The sequence below is a fragment of the Xyrauchen texanus genome, chromosome 21 (genome assembly GCF_025860055.1).
Source record: "Xyrauchen texanus isolate HMW12.3.18 chromosome 21, RBS_HiC_50CHRs, whole genome shotgun sequence".
Lineage (NCBI taxonomy): Eukaryota > Metazoa > Chordata > Actinopteri > Cypriniformes > Catostomidae > Xyrauchen > Xyrauchen texanus.
The window spans coordinates 20,924,775-20,949,888 of record NC_068296.1 but is presented as its reverse complement, the minus strand read 5'-3'; the positions used below and the strand labels follow the sequence as shown (position 1 = coordinate 20,949,888).

Genomic DNA, 25,114 nt, shown 5'->3' with positions numbered 1-25,114 from the left:
ACAAAAACACACATGTTTGAATATGTATAAAAAAGCATTCCCACGTATTTTTATTTTTTAAAAACCTGTTTAACTTAACGGGTGGGGGCTCTAAAAAAAAAACAGCTCACATCCGTATTTTTAAGCAGCGCCCCACACGGCCAATCCGCACACTGCCTGTGTTTACAGCCCTCCCCCTCGCCACCGCCCCCCTGCACGCTGCGCGTGCGCAACAGCCGCTCAGAGCCGCCATTTTGTGCGGAGCCTACTCTGCAAAAGCGGGAGAGGATTAAAACAGCCGGAGGAGAAGGACGCAATTTTACTCCGTCTCGTACAGAAGGAAGAACAGACCGTGGGCTTTCTATCGAAATCAACGCGAGAGCAAATCACCAAACGCAGGTAAAACAGGACTACTTTTCAGAAAGGGGGGAGTTTTGCAGGAGCTTTAATCGGCCTCTAGGTGTCACGATGGGGCTCCCAGTCCAGGCGTTTGGCGGGGGGTGTTTGTCTCCCTCTATCGTTATCGAAAATTTAGCAAAAAACATTTATAACCCAGAAGTTCGGGCTTCAGTCCGACTATTAAGCACTACTGAAACTATATCAGACGACATTTTGCCGAGATGCCCTTTTTAAATGCAAGGATGTTTGATTCAATCTTTAGGCCAAGCGTCCATTTTCCGTTTCTTCTCTTTGTTTCCTGTCTTTAGAAACCCGCCGTTTCTGCACGCGCACTTAGCCAACCAGCTAACGTACCTCTCACATTTAACCAGTTTTCAGTCCCACCACACCCAGATGGTCTCAAACAAAAATCTAAATTGACAAAAAATATTTCACATTCAGATCCGCGAGGTTTCAGGCAGAAAATGTGTGTTTCTACTAGAGAATATCGCTAGCTCGCGGTGTTCGCGCCCCTCCACGAGCAGTTAAATTCAAACCCAAACCGATTAAACATTGACATATTTCGTGGCGATAACGAAGTACAACGATCTCAGCGCGTTGTGTTCTCTTCGTCAATCTTGGAAACCGTTTTACCATTTGAATTTGTTTAAATCAAAGTTGTAAAAACAATCCTCGTATGTTCGATTCTAGCATTGGTTCTGGTGCTACTAGCTTGTTGCGCAGATTCAAATCGAACAAGGAAGATACCGTTGCAAAATGACACCGATGGCCATTTTCGATAAATAAGACCGAGCCTTTATTGCCGTATGCATCACGACTCCAGGTCTTGCACATGTTGTAGGGGATTATCGCCTAAAACACACTTGAATCGTCGCATACGTCGGTCTCGGTGCGACCGCTCACTCTAAAGGCTAAACTCAAGCAACAAACGACTGATGGGACAAAACTGTATAGAGCTCCCTCTACAACCCGACTGGTAGTGGTACAAAAACACGATTACCGTCTCGGAATGCCCTCTTGCTGTGGGAAATCATAAGCGTGTTTTAAACGTGTGGAGGTTGGGGTAGTGCTCACATTTGCACCGTTTTTTGTTGGTTTGACGAGTTAATGATGACTGGTCTTCGCAAAGTCGTACGTTCCTGCAGCCTAGTGATGAAGTAGAAGTGAAACGTGCTCAACGTTTAGCTGAGCCCTTGTTGAGCGTGTTCATTTGGGAATTAAATAGTCGTTTTGGTGCTTTATGAATAATGAATATTACTAATCCTTTTTAATGAATAAAAAACATATACCATACAAATGATTGAGTGGTTAAGACGAGGAAAAGAAACTTTAGTAGCCTAGCTGATCTGTATAATATGGAAACTAATTTCTGCCACAAAGTACTTTGGTAAATCAAAATTATGAGAAAAACATGAAATTGTGATGCAGTCATAATTATGAGATGCTAAGATAAAAAGGCAAAATTAAGAGATAAAAAGGTGACATTATACAATGCTAAATCATAATTATGAGATGAAGTCATAAGTAGGGTTGCAACGGTATGAGACTTTCACGGTATGATAACCGTCTCAGAAAATATCAATGTATAGGGTCTTGCACAATTACTATTATTAGTGAAAACAGAAGGGTTATTTTATTAATGTATTTATTTTTGAGCTAATGCTTTAATGTAATTGAAACTTGAAACCATTTATTTTATTGAAGTATGTGCTACACTCTTAAGAATGATGCGGCATCCACTCTTGGTACATATGTGTAAAAAAAAAAAGGCTCCCTTTTGAAAATAAATAGATAAAATAAGAAAGCTAACAGGATTATAATAAACAGAATTATAAACATGATACAAAATATCATGTAACTATAACATGTAATATAACTAAAGCATGTTAGTTTACATGTTATCATAGCATGTTAAATGAACTACTAAAAAATAACATAAGCTGTTTGAGCTTTAGAATTAATGTCCTATGATTATTACCAGTTAACATATGCTGTAGGTGTGCGACAGTGAGGCCAGACTGCTCTGGTCTGTAACTTCAAATCAGTGGTACTCAGCTGGTTTTGCTTCAGGACAGATTTTACATTGGAAATCAAGTGTCGACCTGCCATAGATTAAACGTAACCTGTATTAATGTATCCTGGATTGCATTTCCTTTTATGTTGCATAGTTTTGTTCATGTTTTCCAGTACAATGACATGCATCAAGTGTCATTATTTTTGTTGATGATGTCAACAACATAAATCTACAGGAAGTTTTCTCTCCCCCTTTTAAAAATGTATTCGCATATTTACTTATGGGCCCATTTTTATCCAGTTTGTTACCTAATATTACATATTTATACACATATTACACAGAAGGAAAGGCTCCTTGTTACCATGGTTAGGTCAGTGTGCTAGTCTTAAATAATAGTAATAATAAATTTATGTATTTATGAAAAATGAATAATAGCTAGTTAGATTAACATACAGGCATGTCGGAACTTAAACTTTTCTAAATTGCACAAATAAAAAATACATTTACATATTCGTCTCTGGCTTGCTTTTGCTCACATGTCAATGATGCCGAGATCTACTTTTATATTTAATTTAATCACTGAGAAGGTTTACCTGCAAAATTAGTAGCACCAAACTTCACAAGCAGCCTCAAGAATGTAGCCGTATAACACTTTTCCTTGAGCAGAATATTGCACTACAGATCGCTAAATTTGTTCAAAGGGACATGCATGGTTGCCAGATTGCACAAAATAAGTATAACATTAGGTGGAATATTTCCAATTTCCAAAAGTATAAATCAAACTGTGTGTTTCGTCTCTTATCTGGTAACCTTGAGCAAGTTATACACTTGTGGAGAGGCGTTGCATCCCAATGCAAGTTAACTGAAATATTCAATGAAAAATAAAAAAGCTTTTACGATAATGAGCCTGATCCAGCCCGCGGGCCGTATGTTGCCCATGTCTGCTTTAGCTGTTTGCGAGATTATCGTTAAATCTACGTCAGTAGTCCTACATTGTCTATACCTTGGGTGACCGCCGAAATATCTTCAATGGGAGAACCATGGCATTGCTCTTTCCCTGCTGTCCGCGACCCAGTCCGAATAGACCAGTTGAGAAACACTGCTTTAAAAACACTCATGTCATGACCCCCTGGCCTCGCTTCTCTCAGACATTTTCTCCGCTGCGTGTGTTGTTGTGTGTGTCGCAAGTTGACGAGTCTTGACAGGCAGACAAGGAATAAAGGAGACGCGCATATGAGATTCTCTGTCCGGTTGTATGATAACCGTCAATTTTCAAACTGTGGTATACCGCTGCAACCCTAGTCATAAGTCATAATTTTGAGATGCTGAGGGCCTTTTCTAAACTGCATTTTGCACCTTTGAAGGGCACTTTGGGAATGGGACGCCGTTCAGAGTTGTTCCAAACAAAAGTAAGAGCTGCTTTTTTCACAAAGTGCCCTTTTACGTGTCATTTTAGTGAAGGGTATATTCAAACTGTAATGCCATGTTCTCTTTAGAGAGCCCACATTAAGAGCTTTGTCCTTTTGTAGTGAGTAGGGCATAGGAATGATCACTTTCAAATAAAATTTTAATTTCTAAATTATTAATAATTTCTAAATTATTATGAAACGCTAAATAATTATGACATGATTTATCTAATATTTACTTTAATCTCATAGTTGACTTTGTATCTCATAGTTTTAAGATTATTTATTATTTGTATATATTTTTTTAATCTAATAACGTTTTCTATATTATTTTGGCGTTATTCTCAAGTTATGACTTATCTCATAATTATGAAGTATTATCTAATAGTTTTGAAAGAATTTATGTGGTGGAAATGGGCTTCCATAATATGATTTGTACTTGAAAAATATTTGATTTAAAAAAACTAAAATTCAGTACATGACTGACTGCATTGATTTATTTGCATCCCAACAGGTTGAGCTAGGTAGTAAGCAGAGTTCAGACAGGTAGCTCATTCATCGGAGGCACAGGTGTAGGGAGATGAAGTATTCCTTTTCAATTCAGGTAAACTTATAGTATGCTCTGCAAACAGCAAAGTCATTTGTTTGCCATGGATGGCAATGGAGGTGTCAGCTCGACTCAGTTGTTCTCCATTGACATGGTTGATAGCAGCCTGTCTCTGTGTGTGCATGTAAGTAAACACACAGCTCAGATTGCAGTCAGGTAGGAACATTTCTAGTGCTGAATTCCAACTCGTTTGGATCTTGCTCCCTGTAGGTATTACCCATGGAAGGGGGACCGACTGAGACAGTTGTAGAAGAGGCAGGGGATGCTTTCAAGGCCAAGGAATGTAAGACATACCAAAGGAGGCGGGAGGATGAAGAGGTTGGAGCTGAACTACTGCATGCTGCTGGGTTGGAACAAGTCCAGGCCGAAGAGGAGTCTGTAGTGGAGGCCCAGCAACAACTTGTTGAGGGAGTCGTTAATGTCAACAGCAGTGTGGAGATGATGGTGATGGAGACCCTGGACCCTGCCCTGCTTCAGATGAAGACCGAAGTCATGGAGGCTGCTGTCGGAGCACCTGTTGTGACTGGTGCGGCTCATGAAGCCACGGTCACCACTGTTGATGACACTCAGATCATCACCCTGCAGGTGGTGAACATGGAGGAACAGCAGTTGGGCTTGGGAGAGCTCCAGCTGGTGCAGGTGCCTGTCTCTGCTGTGCCTGTCACTGCAGCCACTGTAGAAGAGCTGCAGGGGACGCTGGTGGATGCCACCTCCATGCCTAAAGATGGAGAGCCAGTCATCTGTCACACACTGCCATTACCTGAGGGCTTTCAGGTTGGTTATAATATATATTTAATCTGATTTGAATCAGGGATGGGCATTTTCAAGTAATTTTGTAGGCGAGTACTCTAACCCACAAAAAATTATAATCGATTACTCGTGATTTAAAATGTAAGTTAAAAATATAAAGTGAGACACCTGTGAATTCATATTTTTTTTTCTCCACAAATTTAACTGAGAACTTGTTCAAAGTAAGGTGACTTCAATAATCTATGCTTTTCTTTTGGGGGGAAAAAGTGAAATGAACAATATACATTAATACATATAAAAAAAAATAATTAAAAAAAATAATAATTTGCACTCACCCGTAGCCTACATACTGTAGAAACCAATGCTGACAGCATTAAGTTAATGCATACAAAGTCTACATAAGACAATCGTGTTTTTATAATTTCATGTGTTATTATTCAGGAAAACAAGTGGTGAATGTTGTTTTATTTTATATAAAATGTGCTCTGTTGGTGTTCAGAGATTTAATACACAAACACATACTGCTTTGATAAGCTTCTCTGTTTCTTGTACCGCTTTGCATTTTCTTTCCACCATAAAAGCAGATACTCATCCATTTTAGGGTTTCCACAATGTTACCGGTATCACTCTGTACAAGGGACAACACTGGTGTTAAATTTTATACTGGGTAAAAATGGGAACAATTATGAATGGAACTTCCAATGTCAATACAATAGCCTAACGAATAGAATAAAGAAAATAAAGATATAATTGCCTAATGAAGAGTTTGTGACCCATGATAAATGAACCTAAATAATGCATTTAAAGCCAGATGTTATGTACCAGCATGTCAAATTACACATGCAGCAAATTATGTGCACTGACAAGTTTAATTGCAGGTAGCAAATATAATGTGACTGGTGGTTAACTGTAAGATGTCTCTGATTCAGAATGACACTTGAAATGATGTTAGACACGTGCTTGAAGCACTTTATTATATTTTTAAGAACGGATGACGGAAAAGCCGACGATGCGCATATCTGACACGCTGTTTGTTCGGAGGCATGCATTTTTGCAAGTAGTAGTATTAGTATTGTCTATTAGAATGCTGCAAATGACTTCAGACCATCTCTGCTCAGGAGGCACTCTTGTGGAAGCCCAGGAGTGCCATTTACAAAGAATTAATTAATTATCAATTAATTTGAAAATATAAATGTGAATAAACCAATTTATAAATGAACAAATAATACACATTTAAATTTTAAAACCTTAAATAGACCCTTCTATTTGGCAATAAAACAGCACATTACTAAGTCAATTTTTAAATGCACCTTTTAAATTGTGTTTTAAAAAGCATTTGGTATATTATCATTTGCATTAGGGCTGAAACGTTTAGTCGACATTATCAACAACGTTGTTTAATATGATATCATATTAAACTAATGACGCGCGAGAGCAGCACTGCAGATCACACCTGACGGAGGAGAAGATTTTTTTGACTGTGTGATGTCACTTACCACTCCTTGTGGTCCAAATCGCTCCAACCCAGGGCCGTTCGTTTGTGCTCTCTTTGTGCCATTAAAAAAAAACGATTTCCCTTTTCTTAGATGTAGCTAGAAACTTTTCAGGAGAAGTGACCTCACACTCCACCCTATATTTTCAAAATCACTCCAACCCAGTGCTGTTCATTTGTGCTCCATTTGTGTCTCCTTTTTTTAACCACTCCACTGATTTAATATTAGCAAACTATGGTTTTGGCAAGTCGTTTAGGACATCTGCTTTGTGCATGATGTAAGTAATTTTTCCCAACAATTGTTTACAGACATCGTTTCATTTTAATTGACTATCACAATTCCAGTGGGTCAGAAGTTTACATGCACCAAGTTAATTGTGCCTTTAAGCAGCTTGGAAAAGTCCAGAAAATGTCAAGCCATTAGACAATTCGCTTCTGATAGATGGTGTACTGAATTGGAGGTGTACCTGTCGATGTATTTTAAGGCCTACCTTCAGACTGTGTGCCTCTTTGCTTGATATCATGGGAAAATCGAAAGAAATCAGGCAGAGACCTCCGAAAATATTTTGGACCTCCACAAGACTGGTATGTACCACGTTCATCTGTACAAACAATAGTATGCAAGTATAAAAGCCATGGGACCACGCAGCCATCATATCGCTCAGGAAGGAGACGCATTCTGTCTCCTTAGAGATGAATGTTGTTTGGTGCAAATCAATCCCAGAACAACAGCAAAGGTCCTTGTGAAGATGCTGGAGGAAACTGGTAGACAAGTATCGATATCCACAGTAAAACAAGTCCTATATCGACATAACCTGAAAGACTGTTCAGAAAGGAAGAAGCCACTGCTTCAAAATCGCCATTTAAAAAAAAAAAAAGACTGTTTGCATGTTCCCATGGGGGACAAATATCTTACTTTTGGGAAAAATGTAATCTGGTCTGATGAACAATAATTTCTGTTTCCCCATAATTACCATCATTATGTTTGGTGGAAAAGGCAGAGGCTTGCAAGCCGGAGAACACATCCCAACCGTGAAGAATGGGGGTGGCAGTACCATGTTGTAGGGTGCTTTGCTGCAGGAGGGACTGGTGCACTTCACAAAATAGATGGCATCATGAGGAAGGAAAATTATGTTGATATATTGAAGCAACATCAGCCAGGAGTAAAATTTCGGTTGCGAATTGGTCTTCCAAATGGGCAGTGACCCCAAGCATACCACCAAAGTTGTGGCAAAATGGCTTAAGGACAACAAATTCAAGGTATTTGAGTGGCCATCACAAAGTCCTTACCTCAATCCAATAGAATTATTTTCTCCCCTTTTCTCCCAATTTGGAATGCTCAATTCACACTACTTAGGTCCTCGTGGTGGTGCAGTTACTCACGGGTGGAGTTGTCTCCACTTCTGAGACAGTCAGTCCACGCATCTTGTCACGTGGCTCGCCGTGCAAGACACCGTGGAGACTCGCAGCATGGGAGGCTCATGCTACTCTCAGCGATCCACGCACAACTTGCCACAGGGTTGTGAGGGGTTACCCCATGTGACTCTACCCTCCCTAGCAACCGGGCCAATTTGGTTGCTTAAGAGACCTGGCTGGAGTCACTCAGTACACCCTGGATTAAAACTTGCGACTCCAGTGGTGGCAGTCAGTGTCAATACTCTCTGAGCTACTCAGGCCCCCCTATAGAACATTTTTGGGCAGAACTGAAAAGCGTGTGCGAGCAAGGAGGCCTACAAACCTGACTCCGTTACACCAGTTCTGTCTGGAACAATGGGACAAAATTCCAGCAACTTTTTGTGAGAAGCTTGTGGAAGTCTACCTAAAACGTTTGACCCAAGTTAAACAATTTAAAGGCAATGCTACCAAATACCACCAAAGTGTATGTAAACTTCTGACTTCAAATGTATATCAGTGGTTATACCTCATGTACCAATCACTCTCACCTGTCTCCATCGTTTGTGCACGCTTCTGGTTTGTGCTGTGTTTGGTACCATTGAAGCATTAATTTTTTGGAAAAGATTAATCTTTCAGCTTTCGGCAGATTTCCATCAAGCGCACGTTTGCTAAACTTGCACGGGCGGACACAAAAACGTGCTCGACGTGAAATTGCCCCTCAGTGTAAAGCTAGAACTCTTTAGAAAAATTTTATCACACTTGCCTGTTCTTGTCTGTAGCCTCATTTTAGAAGAGGCTATTAAGTAATCTAAACTAAGTAAAAAAGTAATACAAACTTTATGCCGTGACTGAAACAAATTAAATCAGAAACCTCTTTTATATTTGAATTTATTCAGTGTAGCCTTTTGTCTATTCCAGCTCTGCACAGCTTGGTTCATTTTCTCAATCAACTTCTGGTGCATCCTGGGAACCCAGAGTGTGACGGGTCTATTTTCTGATCTCTTTAAAAACATCAACATCTCCCGAAACGTTGCCTCGTCATTTTATTATGCGTTTTCACCCGTTGTGTGCAGATCAGTTCAATTATGTGTGCAAGCTCATCTTTCATGTTGTTTGTTGGCTTCTTATCACGAATAAACGTTCCTATAGCTATGTGCGTGGGTTTGTGAGAATTTCTGGATCGTAGTTTCATTTGCGCACAAATGGTCACGTGTTTGATACAACTGGTCTGAAACAGTTGTGTTTGTGTAATTGAATTGGTGTATGCACTTAACTCACGTCTTCGTTTCCACATCTGTCATTGGCGCGCACCACTGCTCTACTATGATTTAAACTCTATTCAGAATCGTTTGATTATGAATCGTGATGCATCGCTGAAACAATTTTTCCAACAGCTCTAGTTTTTTCACTGCTGCCGGCTGCTCATTGTGAAACAACGTCAGCGGTTAAGGGCACGTACATACATCATGATTGATTACAGTAGCAGCCAATCGTGAGTTTGGCAATCGTGGTGCAACCGAGGCAGACCTCTTGATTCGTTACAGCTACGACCATTCGCATACCTTGCTTCAGCGGCGCATTTGAAGAAAGAAGCGGCATTTGTTAAACATCTGAGTCATAAACAAACTGACCTGATATTGCACTGACCGACTGAATGTGGGGGGCATGTTGTTTGTTTACTTCAGTATCGTTATTTGAGTCTACCTTTTTCATCATGGAGAGAAAAGGGTGGAAGATCTATTAATGTGTTAAAGTGACTGTTTCTGCAGGTTGAGGGGATGTCACATGACTTGTGTCAGTGCTGCCGAATACATTGAAGTCTATGAAGTGACGTGTCAGCACAGCCTCGGCTCCAACTTCACACCAAAGTGTTTTTCACATGTTTTGCTTCACAAATGATGTCTTTTTAGAGTATAAAGCAACATTAAACATTTTAAAATGGTTAAAATTTATGAAGTGTTGAACGTCTCCAAATTTCCCTCTTTGTCCTTCCGACATACCATCCCCTTTTGGAGTTATAAACTTTAGACAATGATGACAGTCGGACCACTGATTAAAATAAAAATCACACTGGGTTCGTAGCGTGATGATTCGGCCATAACATCTCGGAATGTGAATTAATTTTCAGTCATTCAACGATCGGAGTCCGCTTATTCCACGGTTGCAACATGTAGTGTGCAGAAAACATGAAATATAGTCATAAAAATGGCATTAGCAATAAACCGCAGAATGTCATGGAATGTGACAAACTGTATTTGGACAAATATTTATGTTTGAATGTACTTTTAAAATTTGTATATGTCCTAGTGTGATAATTATACTTGGTGTCTGATTTAATTGAATAAATAAATAATCTCAAAGATGCTTCAAAATTAATGAATGTGTAGAGCCGGCCGCTCATACAGTGAAAACACCTCATGATCATCGTGTGTGTGTGTGTGAGGTGACCGAGAGCACTCTGAAGTGCACAGCACATACAGACTATGTATTTGTTTAATTAAATTACTGCTTTACAGGGATTAATAATCATACTATTCCATGGAGCACACAGCAAAAAAATAATAGCTCTATTTAAATGGACATGTGATTTTGATTAGAGATGCACCGATCAACCGGCCAGGGACCGGAATTAGCCGATTGTCCACCAGCGGCACAGGCAATAACGTCACAGCCACACATAAAATTGGCGTGGGAGATCTTCACTGTGTGAGTGAAGAATACATAAAGTTCTAAATGTGTAATAATTGTAAGGCCAAAGTAAACCGTGGGGGAACCACCACAATAACTTTCGGAACAACAAACCTAATTAGACATTTATAACACCATCATCCAGCTGAAAATGCCCATTTTAAAAAAGAAGCTAAAGTGAAAGCGGCTAAAGCTAGCCAGAGCTCAGAGCCAGCCACAAGTCAGCAGCCTCTCCTATCATTCCTTGGTATGAGCAGCGAAAATACCAAAGCAATTACGAGGAAAATTATGGAATCTGATAAATTTCCTCGATACAGAGTATGAGTACGTCACATTGCCCGAGTTGTTTAATCTCGTGTCATGTAACGCTGCATGCCTGTTATCTGTCAACTTTTGGGTACACAAATCCGAGAGAGGGGAAGGGGGGTGCTGGATGGCAGAGGCAGTCTAAATGCGTACAAATTGTGCCGTTGTGATTTAAAGTAATTTTTCCCACAGTGTCCGATATTAAAATCAGTGCGACACACATTGCCCACGCCTTTTGCATTGTCGATATGGCTTCGGGATATGAAATTTCAATTCTTCCATCCAGCTGTTGTTAAATGTACATGTATATTTCGTTTTTTTTCACCGGAGCATCAGCTGAGTCTTCTCCTCCCCTCTACCAGTGATGCTTGATTTAACATCTACTGCAGATATCAACAGCGCAAATGGGTTATAGGTTGCCAGATTGTGGTCATAAATGATTTGTAATGTGTATGATGTGTCAATTGTGTGAGTAGGATGCATTTCATTCAAGATCTGGCAACTGAACCACCTTGGAATAATATATTGATTTGATTATTCACATAACGTGGTTTGGGCCATACAAATTACGGGAGTTTTTTTTGGGAGAAATAACAAAACGGGAGACTCCCGGGAAAAACGGGAGTGTTGACAGGTATGCAAGCCATTCCCGAAGCAGTGCTCAGTTTTACAACTGATATTTGGACAACTAATGTAAGTTGAGCGTATTGGACACTTCAGTTTTTCAGATCTTTGGAATTTTTTTGTTAGACGAGTAATAAAGAGAAAAGGGTCCATTATAAAAAATAGTGGGAAACGACATCTGTTATATAAAGCAACTCATTTGCAGTTAATTGTTATTTCTACCGCTTTCTAGTCACAGAGTAATTTATTTTGAGAGTTGTTTAAGTGAGAGAAGATCCTGTAACTTAGTGCAGTTTGGGGGAAATTGTAATGTTTAATAATTTATTTTATTATGAAAATAAAATGTAGCATTGAAGAAAGGTAGATTTTGTTTGTATATGTGGTCAATAATAGTTTTTAGAAAGAAAATCGGTATCGGCAGGTCACACTTGCAAAAAATCGGAAATCGAAATCGGCCAAGAAAATTGCAATCGGTGCATCTCTAATTTTGATTAAATATTTCACTTGTTGGGTGCATAAAATGTCCTAGATAATTGTGGCTTGAAAAGAGTGGGGAACCCTGTTCTCATTCTGGAGCTGTTCAGGGAGCAGAGCAAGCTACCCTGCTGTTGACAGCAAGCATGGGCTGTACATTCTTAAGGTTATATATTCTCCTATAGGTGGTCAAGGTGGGTGCTAATGGAGAGGTGGAGACAGTGGAGCAAGATGAGCTCCAGGCCCAAGAAGAGCAGCCTCAACAGCAGGAGGAGGAGGAGGAGATGGCCGAAGCCCAAAATGATGACCCCACATGGGCCAAAGATCCAGACTACACACCCCCTGTTAAAAAGACCAAGAAGACAAAGAAAAGCAAGCTGCGCTACAACACAGATGGAGATAAAGACATGGATGTGTCTGTGTATGACTTTGAGGAGGAGCAACAGGAGGGACTGCTCTCTGAGGTCAATGCTGAGAAAGTTGTGGGCAACATGAAGCCACCCAAACCAACCAAAATTAAGAAGAAGGGTAAGCACTCGTGACACGCGCACAATAAATTAAATCTCATTAAAGTATCATATCTGAGTGGATCTAAATCAATTTATGCAGGTGTTAAGAAGACATTCCAGTGTGAGCTGTGCAGTTACACTTGCCCACGACGTTCCAACCTGGACCGCCATATGAAGAGCCACACAGACGAGAGGCCTCACAAGTGCCATCTGTGTGGACGAGCCTTCAGAACTGTCACATTGCTGAGGAACCACCTCAACACCCACACAGGTACATATCGCCAGTAATATGTTAGAGCATAAGAATCAATTAGTGGAATATAGTTTGACTTGTGGGAATGAGAAATTTAACCGTTTTATTCTTTTCAGGCACAAGACCCCACAAGTGCACTGACTGCGACATGGCCTTTGTCACCAGTGGAGAACTGGTGCGACACAGACGCTACAAGCATACCCACGAGAAACCCTTCAAGTGCTCCATGTGTGACTATGCCAGTGTGGAGGTTGGTCTGGGAGCATAACCTTTTGAAAATTGTTTGCTAAAGGATTTTCTATATTGCATCTAAATTGTTGAACTAAATTGATGCATTAAGTTGATATATTGCAGGTGAGTAAGTTGAAGCGCCACATTCGCTCCCACACCGGAGAGCGTCCGTTCCAGTGCAGCTTGTGCAGCTATGCCAGCAGAGACACCTATAAGCTTAAGAGACATATGAGGACCCACTCAGGTCAGCAGCAAATACTCAATCACTACTCTTATTATTATTTTACTGTTATTAAAGGTTTTGCATTTGACACTGTTTCTTGTCACTGCAGGAGAGAAGCCCTATGAGTGCTACATCTGTCATGCACGATTCACCCAGAGTGGTACCATGAAAATGCACATTTTGCAGAAGCACACAGAGAATGTGGCGAAGTTTCACTGCCCCCATTGTGACACAGTTATTGCCCGCAAGAGTGATCTCGGTAAGGCCCTCTGCCGTGATCTTGAACATTTAGTTTTTGTGGCTTTTGCCGGTTGAGTATTGAGGTTACTTTTTCAAACTCTTACAGTAAGTTGCATAATTTTGTAACTTAAGTTTGTTGTATTGAAGTTTACATGTTTTAACTTCTGTGTACCCTGCAGGTGTGCATCTCCGTAAGCAGCATTCCTACATTGAGCAGGGCAGGAAGTGTCGTTACTGTGATGCAGTTTTCCATGAACGCTATGCTCTCATCCAGCATCAGAAGTCCCACAAAAACGAGAAACGATTCAAGTGTGACCAGTGTGACTATGCTTGCCGTCAGGTCAGACAGCTTATTTTTTTAAATACACTTGCTTGCATGTTGAAAGTATGTCCAAACAAAACTTTAATAATTCCGTTTTGTTTCCTCTTTGCTCACAGGAGCGTCATATGGTCATGCACAAGCGCACTCATACTGGAGAGAAGCCATATGCGTGCAGCCAATGTGAGAAAACCTTTCGGCAGAAACAGCTCCTGGATATGCACTTCCGGCGTTACCATGACCCAAACTTTGTACCCACCTCCTTTGTATGCACTAAATGCGGCAAGACCTTCACTCGCAGGGTATGATGATCTATTAAAGGAGGATAGACATGTTTGAATGTGCGACTAGATACAGTGAACAGTATCTAATGAAGTGTATATTTTTGGATCTGACAGAATACCATGGCCAGGCATGCTGAAAACTGCACTGGTGTAGATTCTGGTGATGGAGAGAATGGAGCTCCACCAAAAAGAGGCCGTGGGGGCAGAAAAAGGAAGATGCGCTCTAGAAAGGATGATGATGAAGATGACAGTGGTGAGTGGCTTCCAGTTGAACCAGTTATGCTTCGGTCAAATACTTGGTTGAAGTCAGAAGTTTACCTTCACTTAGGTTGAAGTCATTAAAACTAATTTTTTTTTAACCACTCCACAGATTTCATTTTCGCAAACTAGTTTTGGCAAGTTGTTTAGGACATCTACTTTGTGCATGACTCGAGTAATTTTTCCAACAATTGTTTACAGACAGATTGTTTCGCTTTTAATTGACTATATCATAATTCCAGTAGGTCAGACGTTAACTGTGCCTTTTAAGCAGCTTGGAAAATTACAGAAAATTATGTCAAGCTTTTAGACAATTAGCCAGTTAGCTTCTAATAGTAGGTGTACTGAATTGGAGGCGTACCTGTGGATGTATTTTAAGGCCTACTTTCAAACTCTGTGCCTATATGCTTGACATCATGGGAAAATCAAAAGAAATCAGCCAAGACCTCAGAATTTTTTGAGAACCTCCACAAGTCTGGTTCATCCTTGGGAACAATTTCCAAATGCCTAAAGGTACCACATTCATCTGTACAAACAATTGTATGAACACCATGGGACCACGCAGCCATCATACCGCTCAGGAAAGAAGGATCATTCTGTCTCCTTGCGATGAACGTAGTTTGGTGCGAAAAGTGCAAGTCAACCCCAGAACAAAAGCAAAGGACCTTGCTGGAGGAAACTGGCAGACTATTAAAAACTATCACTGACGACATGTGGAGTTTGTCATGTGACCAGGCTGTGCAGAGAGACAAACACTTTAGATGTGAATTTAAAACATTGTCAGAGAAAAGGCAAGGTGCGTGTGTGTGCGCGTGCGTGTGATTTAAATAATTAAGACTTTGTTGATATTACAGATAGTCATGGTATAATAAATAAGGATAACCAAAATATTAATAGTATGTAGTATAATTCATTTGATTATAACTAATAGTAGTTCTGGAGAATTGCATTGCCGAGATGCTCACATTAGCTGTTCGAATGGTTGGAACCACATTAGATTTAAACTTAAATTTTCATCTTAATTTGCAGTTTTGAATACATAAAATGTTTGAAAGAAAATGTCCTCACACTTTCAACTGCTTTCATTTTCAGCAAACTTAACATGTGTAAATATTTGTATGAACATAAGTTTCAACAACTAAGACATAAACTGAACTAGTTTCACAGACGTGACTAACGGAAATTGAATAATGTGTCCCTGATCAGGGGGGGTTAAAATCAAAGTAACAATCAGTATCTGGTGTGGCCACCAGCTGCATTAAGTTCTGTAGTGCATCTCATCCTCATGGACTACACCAGATTTGCCCGTTCTTGCTGTGAGATGTTCCCCCACACTTCCACCAAGGCACTTGCAAGTTTCCGGACATTTCTGGGGGGAATGGCCCTAGCCCTCACCCTCTGATCAAACAGGTCTCAGATGTGCTCAATAGGATTGAGATCCACGCTCTTCGCTGGCCATGGCAGAACACTGACATTCCTGTCTTGCAGGAAATCACCCACAGAACGAGTAGTATGGCTGGTGGCATTGTAATGCTACAGGGTCATGTCAGGATGAGCCTGCAGGAAGGGTAACACATGAGGGAGGAGTAGGTCTTCCCTGTAATGCACAGCGTTGGGATTGCCAGCAATGATGACAAGCTCAGTCTGATGATGCTGTGACACACTGCCCCAGACCTCCACCTCCAAATCGATCCCCCTCCAGAGTACAGGCCTCAGTGTAACGTTCATTCCTTCGATAAACGCGAGTCCGACCATCACCCCTGGTGAGACAAAACCGTGACTCCTCAGTGAAGAGCACTTTTTGCCAGTGATGGTGGGTTTGTGCCAATTGGTGACGTTATTGCCTGTGATGTCTGGTAAGGACCTGCCTTACAAAAAGCCTACAAGCCCTCAGTCCAGCCCCTCTCAGCCTATTGCAGACAGTCTGAACACTGATGGAGGGATTGTGCATTCCTGGTGTAACTCAGGCAGTTGTTGTTGCAATCCTGTACCTGTCCCCAAGCTGTGATATTTGATGTACCACTCCTGTGCAGGTGTTGTTACACGTGGTCTGCCACTGCGAGGATGATCAGCTGTCCTTCCTGTCTCCCTGTAGCTCCTAGTGCAATGTAATGCCCTGGCCACATCTGCAGTCCTCATGCAGCATGCTAAAGGCACATTCATGCAGATGAACAAGGACCCTGGGCATCTTTCTTTTGGTGTTTTTCAGATTCAGTTGAAGATTCTCTTTAGTGTCCCTAAGTTTTTATAACTGTGAACTTAATTGCTTACCGTCTGTAAGCTGTTAGTTTCTTAATGACTGTTCTACAGGTGCATGTTCATTAATTGTTTATGGTTCATTGAACAAGCATGAAAAACATTGTTTAAACTCTTTACAATAAAGATGTGCAAGTTATTCGGGTTTTTCAAAATTATCAGTATTAAAATACAGTGTCCTGCAAAAGGGACGTTTCTTTTATGCTGAGTTTAGAAATGTTAATTATGAATTCATGCAGATACGAGTTTTTATTTTCGGGCGGTTGAGAGGCGTCCAATTTGTTAGAGTATGTTCAGATTATAAACCTGAGCACTCCGAAGAGGTTTTGTTGCCAAGTAGATGAATAAGTTTATCATCTGTTGTAAACAATAATTTCATGTTAATGCCAACCTTTTGTGAAAATGCTGCATGAATTTTTTGCTTTTGCTTGGCTGATCGCTTCAGAAGACAAAGCGCAAGAACGGTACATTGCGTAAATGCTGGCGCACAGAAATGGCCTTTTTTTTTTAAACAATTGTTTTGTCTATTAACTACAATAATTTGATCTGTAGTAATTTCAGGTGGCAAAGGCTTTGTAGAAGGCACCATGGATTATTATTACCATGTAGAAGGTACCCATGTGGATTATTTTGTAAAGCACAATTTTTATATTGAGTTAAGTTTTCATTCATATTATAATTATAGTCTTTTAAGTTCTGTCGGCTGATTAAGCGGCCATCTGCCACGTTAGTTAATGGTTTTGGTAAAACCCTTGGTTGACCTCTAATCTGAAGTTGTTCCAAACCTTTATGATCTTTTGCAAATTGAGATGTTAAGCAGAATATTAGTGTATTGCAGCCTCTGTCATTATTAGAGTTGTACCGGTAAACCGCGCTAATGAAATATTATCTGTAAACAATATCACAAAAGCAAGTGTACTGAATATCAGCATATTGTGATTCACCCATGGCAGCCTTTTGCCTCAGGTAATCAGATTGTTTTCATTTAATGTTTAATACTGTAAAGAACTGTTGTGCATCTTTCTTATTTTTTTAATACCAAAAATGTGTAGTATTTTTGTTGAATTATTATTAGTATTATTGGCTCTACATTGTTGAGAAAATTATAATTTTTCATTTGATTAAAAATGTATAGTATGCATTTCATTAAACACTATTTTATCATAACATTTAATTAAAACATTAAACATGGAATCCAGAACAATTAAAAAAGAAAAGTATAAGGCTTTATGCATTTCTTTTAGTCAAGTAGTTTTCTGTGTAATTTCATAAAATGTGTTTTTCTTTTTTTGTTGCCCAAGTATCGAGTTGCTGTCGATACCGAGGTACCAGGGCTGGTATCATAGCGAAGCCAAAATTTTGATATCTGATTGGGATGTGCATTTTGGTCGTTTTGTCTACTCTGGTATTCTGTAGTAAATGCATAATATTTTAACATTATGTGACTTGCTGGTCAATTCAATTAAACAATGACTCTCTGTTCTTCCTTGAGGTTACCATAATATGCTTAGTAAGTGTGCACCAAGTGTGCACCACTGTTTCTGAACCTTGTATCTGCAAACCGTGGTTTCCGTGATGCCATAATTATTGTGTTTTTAAAACGATGTTAAGTTGAAAATAGTTTTGAAGACCCTATGTTCTGTTACATTCAGCTATGGTCTTTTTAGATGTTTGGACTTACAACTCATGCGGAAATCTTCTCATATTTTGCTGAGATGCAGGTGTCCCGCAAACATGTCGGCACTGAGGTAGATTTACAGTCAATGATAAACCTTCACCTTTATTATAATTTTTTATTATTATTATAATAATATACTTTGAGTTGAACAAATGTCTCCGTTGACAATCAAGGTACTGCTGAAAATGACAATGTAATCAATATCAAAAAATTAAGCCCCTCTTTGATACATAGTGTGTAGTTGTCACCGAATTTTTAATTCAATGAAAAGTCATGTCAAGCATTTACATTTTCGATCATCATTTTTATGATTGATCATTGCTCTCACTTCCGAGTACTCTGGTACTTGTGCCCATCCCTAGTATCGGAGCAACCCTTGTCACTATTCACTTTAATTTTGTGTGGGGGAAAAGAGCCAATGAAAGTGAATGGTGAATGACTGCGACTAAAATTCTGCCTGAGATCTCCTTTTCTAATCCATGGAAGAAAGAAGTCATATGGTTTGGCACAATACAAGGGTGATTAAAAGATGGAACATTTTTGTTTTGCGATGAATTATCCCTTTAACGTGTGTTTGCAGTATGGTTTGGATTGTATCTGAATAATTTATAATTCTAAATAAGAATAGTGTTTTAAGTGGCACTTACAGTTGCTCTGAATGGCTTTATAAAAGTTTAACACTGACCTGAATGTCTCAGATGATCATGGCGAGCCTGATTTGGATGATATTGATGAAGAGGATGAGGACGACGATGAGGAGCATCTTGAAGAACAGCATATTATGGTAGAACAGGCTCCACCCAGCATTCCCATCCCTGCTCTTGTTGAGCCTCCTGTAAAGCGGAAACGTGGCAGACCCCCTAAGAATGCACCCAAGTCCTCTCCTACCAAGCCTGCTGCCAAAACCATTGCAGGTAATGCTTGCACTGTTGCATAATAAGAGAAACAATTCAGATGCATCAGCACAACTGAAACGCACTCTACTGTGACTGCAAAAAGTGTACTTTTGAAAAGCTTTTTTAACAAAGTCAGTCCTGAAATAGTCAATTATTAATCACTAAAGCTTTCATGATATTTATAAAAAACTGCAGTGGAAGCAGGCATGGCTTTAAGTCAAATACAAACAACCATCAAAAAGTGTTTCACTGGGTTGAAGGAAAATGCTCTCTCTGTTTCTCCTAGAAACTGCTGCAATTATTCAGGTGGAGGATGAAAGCACAGGGGCTATTGAGAACATCATAGTGAAGAAGGAACCAGAGGGCTCTGATGCAGCTGCAGCCCAGCCAGTGGTGGTGGCTGAGGTGGAGGCAATTGAGGCAGAAATAGAAACAGTGCAGATAGCTGTCCCTGAAGCTGCACCTAATGGCGATCTTACTCCTGAAATGATCCTTAGCATGATGGACCGGTGATCTGTGGATGTGTATACACATCTTGCATAAATGCATCCCCTTATGTGTCCCTATATATATTACATACACATGCTCACTTTTCTCTCTTCACCTCCTTAAAGACCACACCTCTTCATTTCTTGTGTCCTCATTTGTTTAGTCCACAAAGTCTTTCATCAGATTACATAAAACTTCATATTCAAATGACTATTGTCCATAAAGTTTTTAACTTCCCAGAGTAAAATGTTGTCATTTCAAAATATTTAGACTCATGAGGATCACATAACCATGCATGGGTTTTTTCTTCCTGTCTATTATAGCAGTAGCTCATCTGACAAGTTCTTGCTGTCTGTACAGTGTACGCGGAGAGGACTGCATGGTATCTGATTTAACGTGGTCTACTACATGCATCTAGACGTTGTGTTCTTTTGATCTTTTAAATCTGACATTACTATGGCAATACTAAGAAACTCATTTTGTGCCTGGTCAAGCCTTGATATCTTGAATAACTGTCACTGCTGTAGAAATAGGCGTTTTCTTTTTTTTTCTTTACCCCATTTGTCCAAAAAAGTCCTTTTCGCTGTTTGACATTTATAATCGTATTATTTGCTGTTTGTTCCGCTTGTTCGTTCACTGGTCACAGTTGATGTTAGAGAGAGTAAAAATTTAGCCATCTGATTGTCACGCCAGGGACTATGATATCCATCCGTTCACATGTTTAAAACAAAAACCTGCGGTTGATAAGTTGTACAAAAAATCTTGGCTAGTCTTGCTTGTAAATAATTTTTATTTTGTTTTTATTATGAACATTTTAATCTTTTTCTAGTGAATTGAAGACCTTGAATGCTAGGGCAATGGCTTATAACTGTAGTTGTTTGGAAACATGCCACTGAAGGCTTTCAATTTGTGTGCGAAATATAAAAGCTGGAAGAATCATGTAAGATGCATAGCCCCTTGTCTTTCTGTCCTTCTGTAGCTTGAATCGTTGCATTTGAGTCAAACTCGCTTGTTGGGGAGGGAATGCATAATGTTGCAGCTAATCTTTTTACCTCCCATTACTTTAAAGGCAACAAAAGAATGAGCTTAAATATTGATCCTTGCAAGGAAAAAAAAAATAGGCTTCCATGGAGCTTTTATTTTGGCTTTGTATAAAGGAGGAAAAGGGACAGAACTGGGGACATACAACAATGTGCACATCTCAAATCACCTGTCTTGTTTTGATGTGGTCATGTTCCCTATAAAGCACCCCTAATCTTGAACTGTATGTGACCTGAAATTTATTGGAGTTTGATCATATTTAATGGAATACTGGAAAGACACTTAAAACAAAAAGGTGTCTTGCAGTTTACAATAGGTTTTTCAGACCACGTCTGATATTAGTAGTTTAACATGGGTGTTTGAGGAAGCTATTTTGAAACTAAACATTTCTAGAAGGGGAAGCTTGGATGGAACATTTGTAAAAAGTTTTGTCAATTGTGCAAAGAGCAATGTCCTTATTTCTGATCATTTTTTTTTCTGATTCAGAATAGTTTTCTCCAAGTAATTGCAATTAAATTGCTTTCTTATTTTTATGCTCTTAAAATTTGAGGGTAATGCTTTTTTTTTTTTTTTTTTTAAATCTAGCTGTACTGTGTGAATTTTACAATGGTAAGAAAATCAACCTTTATAAAGACATTTATTATGACTCAGTGGTGCATAGAGGGCATATGAGGCAAGATGTATTGCTGTACAGCTAATAAAAAAATATTGTCCTATTTCAGTGTTTGTCCTCTTTCCCTTTTAATAGCTAAATCATTTTGTACATGAAGTTGTTGAAATTTGGTACAGGGTGAAAAAAAGATGAATCCTGCGTAGTCATTTTAGCAACAAGGTAGAAGAGGCCATGCTCTTGTGAATTTTGTCACAGCAGATGGGCGTTGTTCGGCAACCCCTTCATCTGTGACTAAATTCACAATATGGCACAGCCTTAAGTGACTTAAAAAACATTTACCACGTGATAAAAATATTACGACACAACATACCAACAAAACACCCTTGCATCTCTAGATGCAGACTTGACTTTTAGTATCGTAGCCCACACTCCCTCCTCCAATACCAAATTTAAATAGTTCTCCTATTCTCTCTTGATAGAAGTTAAAGCTCTGTTCCCCAGACTCTGAGTTAGCAGGGAGTAATACACTGATGCCTTGTGACCTTTTCCAAAAGCAGTAATCACCACTTCCAGAGTATCTGCTGCTTTGGGGGGGTAAACTACTTCCAATAACAGTACAAATTGCTTGAAATAAGAGAGGGGGACATCTACAGGGAGAGACTGCAGCAGGTAGTTACATTTTGGAATACAATTCATTTTAAAAACATAAACCTTCCGAATCATAGATAAATGTAATGAAGCCCACCTGCCCACATCGCTCAAAGCTTTTTATTAAGGGGTCAAAATTAATTAAATCAGACAAATTTGCTGGGAATAAAATGCCCAAATCCTTAATGCCCAGTTTGGGCCACTGGAAGGTGCCCGGCTGAAAAGCCGTTACTGGGCAGTGCGCTGTCAAAGACAAGCTTCAGATTTAGACCAACCGACTCTCTATCTTGAGAACTTGAAAAGGAATGAATAATTCTGTGGAGGCAAGGCATAGATCTAGTAGGGTCAGAGACTAATAATAAAATATCATCTGGATAAAGCAAAAGCTTATGCGCACAACCTCCAGCCATCACCCCTGGAAAATTATCTTCCTTATCACGGCTGCTAATGGTTCCAGGGCAAGACAGAACAATAATGGGGAAAGATATAAAATAATCTGAAATTAATACATTTGTTTGTACCACTGCTACCGGGTGTCTATAAAGTAACTTAATCGATCCAATAAAAGTATTACCGAACCCGTATATTTCCAAAATCTTAAAAAGATAATCCCATTCTACCATATCAAACACCTTTACAGCGTCAACTGAGATGGCAGCGACCGGAGTCTGATCATTCACCACTGACCACATGAGATTGATGAAACCTAATGTTATCAGAAAAATCACAACTGAATCCACCCTTCTGATGGGATCAGGATAATCCTGTTTTTTTGGATCAAATAGATCCCAAAGCGAGTTCAAAGTTTTGCAAAACGCAAAAAGCAGGTTTGATCCAGATCAAATGTAAAATCGGATTACATGCTCTGATCTTAGTTCAGAATCCTTCTTTTGCTTTTGAAAAACCCATTTCCAAGATTTGATTCAATCCGTGATCCGAAATCCCACTGGACTAGTGGAAAAACTGGGCCCAGATGCCAGACAGCTCGAATCACATCATCAAGTTCACCGATGACACGACCGTGGTGGGTCTCATCAGCAAGAACAACGAGTCAGCATACAGAGAGGAGGTGCAGCGGTTGACGAACTGGTGTAGAGCCAACAACCTGTCCCTGAATGTCGACAAAACAAAAGAGATGGTTGTTGACTTTAGGAGAGCACAAGGTGAACACACTCCGCTGAACATCGACGGCTCCTCTGTGGAGATCGTCAAGAGCACCAAATTCCTTGGTGTTCACCTGGCGGAGAATCTCACCTGGTCCCTCAACACCAGCTCTATCACCAAGAAAGCCCAGCAGCGTCTCTACTTTCTTCGAAGGCTGAGGAAAGCACATCTCCCAACCCCCATCCTCACTACATTCTATAGAGGGACTATTGAGAGCATCCTGAGCAGCTGCATCACTGCCTGGTTTGGGACTTGCACCGTTTCGGACCGCAAAGCCCTGCAGAGGATAGTGAGGACAGCTGAGAAGATCATTGGGGTCTCTCTTCCCTCCATCAAAGACATTTACAAAAAACACTGTATCCGCAAAGCAACCAGCATTGTGGACGACCCCACACACCCCTCACACAAACTCTTTACCCTCCTCCCGTCTGGCAAGAGGTACCGAAGCATTCGGGCCCTCACTGCCAGACTGTGTAACAGCTTCTTCCCCCAAGCCATCAGACTCCTCAATACTCAGAGACTGGTTTGACACACACGTGTCCTGAGTTGCACTTTAATAACTGTCTGCTACCTCAATAACTGCTATGTGCATAGAACACTATCTCATAGTATGTTATGTTTACATTTTTAGAAACTGTCATCTTTTTGCACTACTGAGTACTGGTCGGCGCTGCACTGTCTATTGTCCTGTTCATTGTCAGTAATATGTTGTACTGTCCTGTACTTTTTGCACATGTTTGCACGTGCACTTTATATAGGTATATATAGGTAGTTTATATAGGTATTTTATTTCGTTGTGTAGTCTCATGTGGTCCTGTGTTGGTCCTTTGTTGTTTTTATGTAGCACCATGGTCCTGGAGGAACGTTGTCTCGTTTTGCTGTGTACTGTACTAACTGTATATGGTTGAAACGACAATAAAAACCACTTGACTTGACTTGACTTGCTTTATGTTCTAGCTCTGTTGTGCCTCTGTGAGGCACATAAAAATTAATACTGAAGAAACATCTCCTTACACTGGAAAAGAAGCTGTAGAACAGGAGCGAAAAGCACTTTGTAATTATTTTGGATTCACTGCATATTGCACCTCTCGCTTTGAACGTAGATGTTAAATAAACTGCAAATGAGCAACACGATAAAACTAAAACACTCCTGTTCTGATTAAGGCACAGGCGTGGTGTAAATAATTGATTTATTCTGCTGATTAGACAGTTTTGAGCTCACGTTGAAATGCAGATCTCAATCAGTGTAAACCTGCAGTGAGTGACAGCAGTCATTGTAATGGGAGAGTTTGTCACGTTGCTTGATTTCTGAGTACAATTTATGAAAAATGTAATAACAGTTTTGTTTTGTCGTGTTAATAAGTAGGCTAATGTGAATTTGATTTGTACAAAATAGCAAAAGGGTAATTCATCTTAACTGTTCTAAGTGTGTGTTTGAGGTGTAGCCAACATAAAGAATATTGCATGAATAGCAAATTTCAGGAATCACCGTAATTGTTATCACATCTCCTCTTATGAGACCTATTTGCCACGCAGCTGGTATTGGTAGATTTAACATTTTTACGAATCAATCAAACTCCGATCGCAAATGACTGTTTTTAATGTCCAAAGTGCAACCACTGAGGCTAAAAATGATCTAACGATGATCTTACATGAACAAGATCAACATTTAAGATCTAACAGGATGAATGGTCCCCTGTCTCGCCACCTAAGTGCTAACTGAACACAGTTTGGTCGATTTAAATCAGCTGTTAATAAGTTTGAATATTGAATATGCCATATTATTTACTGTACGTGGGCTAAAAATATAACCAGTAATTTAGCAATAATTCAATTTATTAAATTTACATTAACAAACATTATTACAATATACAATGC

General features: G+C 39.7%; 1 protein-coding gene across 2 annotated transcripts; it reads left to right on the top strand.

Moving 5' to 3' along the window:
* Positions 1–215: 215 nt before the first annotated feature.
* Positions 216–21,537, top strand: ctcf (CCCTC-binding factor (zinc finger protein)). Of its 2 annotated transcripts, XM_052152679.1 has the most exons (12): positions 216–378; positions 4,616–5,179; positions 12,320–12,662; positions 12,744–12,914; positions 13,013–13,146; positions 13,251–13,371; positions 13,460–13,609; positions 13,770–13,930; positions 14,029–14,211; positions 14,308–14,446; positions 19,084–19,299; positions 19,568–21,537. In XM_052152679.1, the coding sequence occupies exons 2-12, from the start codon at positions 4,625–4,627 to the stop codon at positions 19,792–19,794; spliced, it is 2,400 nt and encodes a 799-aa protein (XP_052008639.1). In that variant the 5' UTR covers positions 216–378; positions 4,616–4,624; the 3' UTR covers positions 19,795–21,537. The 2 variants fall into 2 exon arrangements, with proteins under 2 accessions (XP_052008639.1, XP_052008640.1); XM_052152680.1 differs by lacking the exon at positions 4,616–5,179 and having other exon boundaries at positions 228–378; positions 19,568–21,536.
* The last annotated feature ends 3,577 nt before the right edge of the window (positions 21,538–25,114 follow it).

What these genes read in the sequence shown, in the direction of transcription:
- ctcf (XM_052152679.1), top strand. Translation starts at nt 4,625, where the DNA reads ATGGAAGGGGGACCGACTGAGACAGTTGTAGAAGAGGCAGGGGATGCT. An exon ending in GTGACTATGCTTGCCGTCAG is followed by an intron (nt 13,931 to 14,028) that starts GTCAGACAGCTT and finishes CTTTGCTCACAG; the next exon opens with GAGCGTCATATGGTCATGCA. An exon ending in TGCTGCCAAAACCATTGCAG is followed by an intron (nt 19,300 to 19,567) that starts GTAATGCTTGCA and finishes TGTTTCTCCTAG; the next exon opens with AAACTGCTGCAATTATTCAG.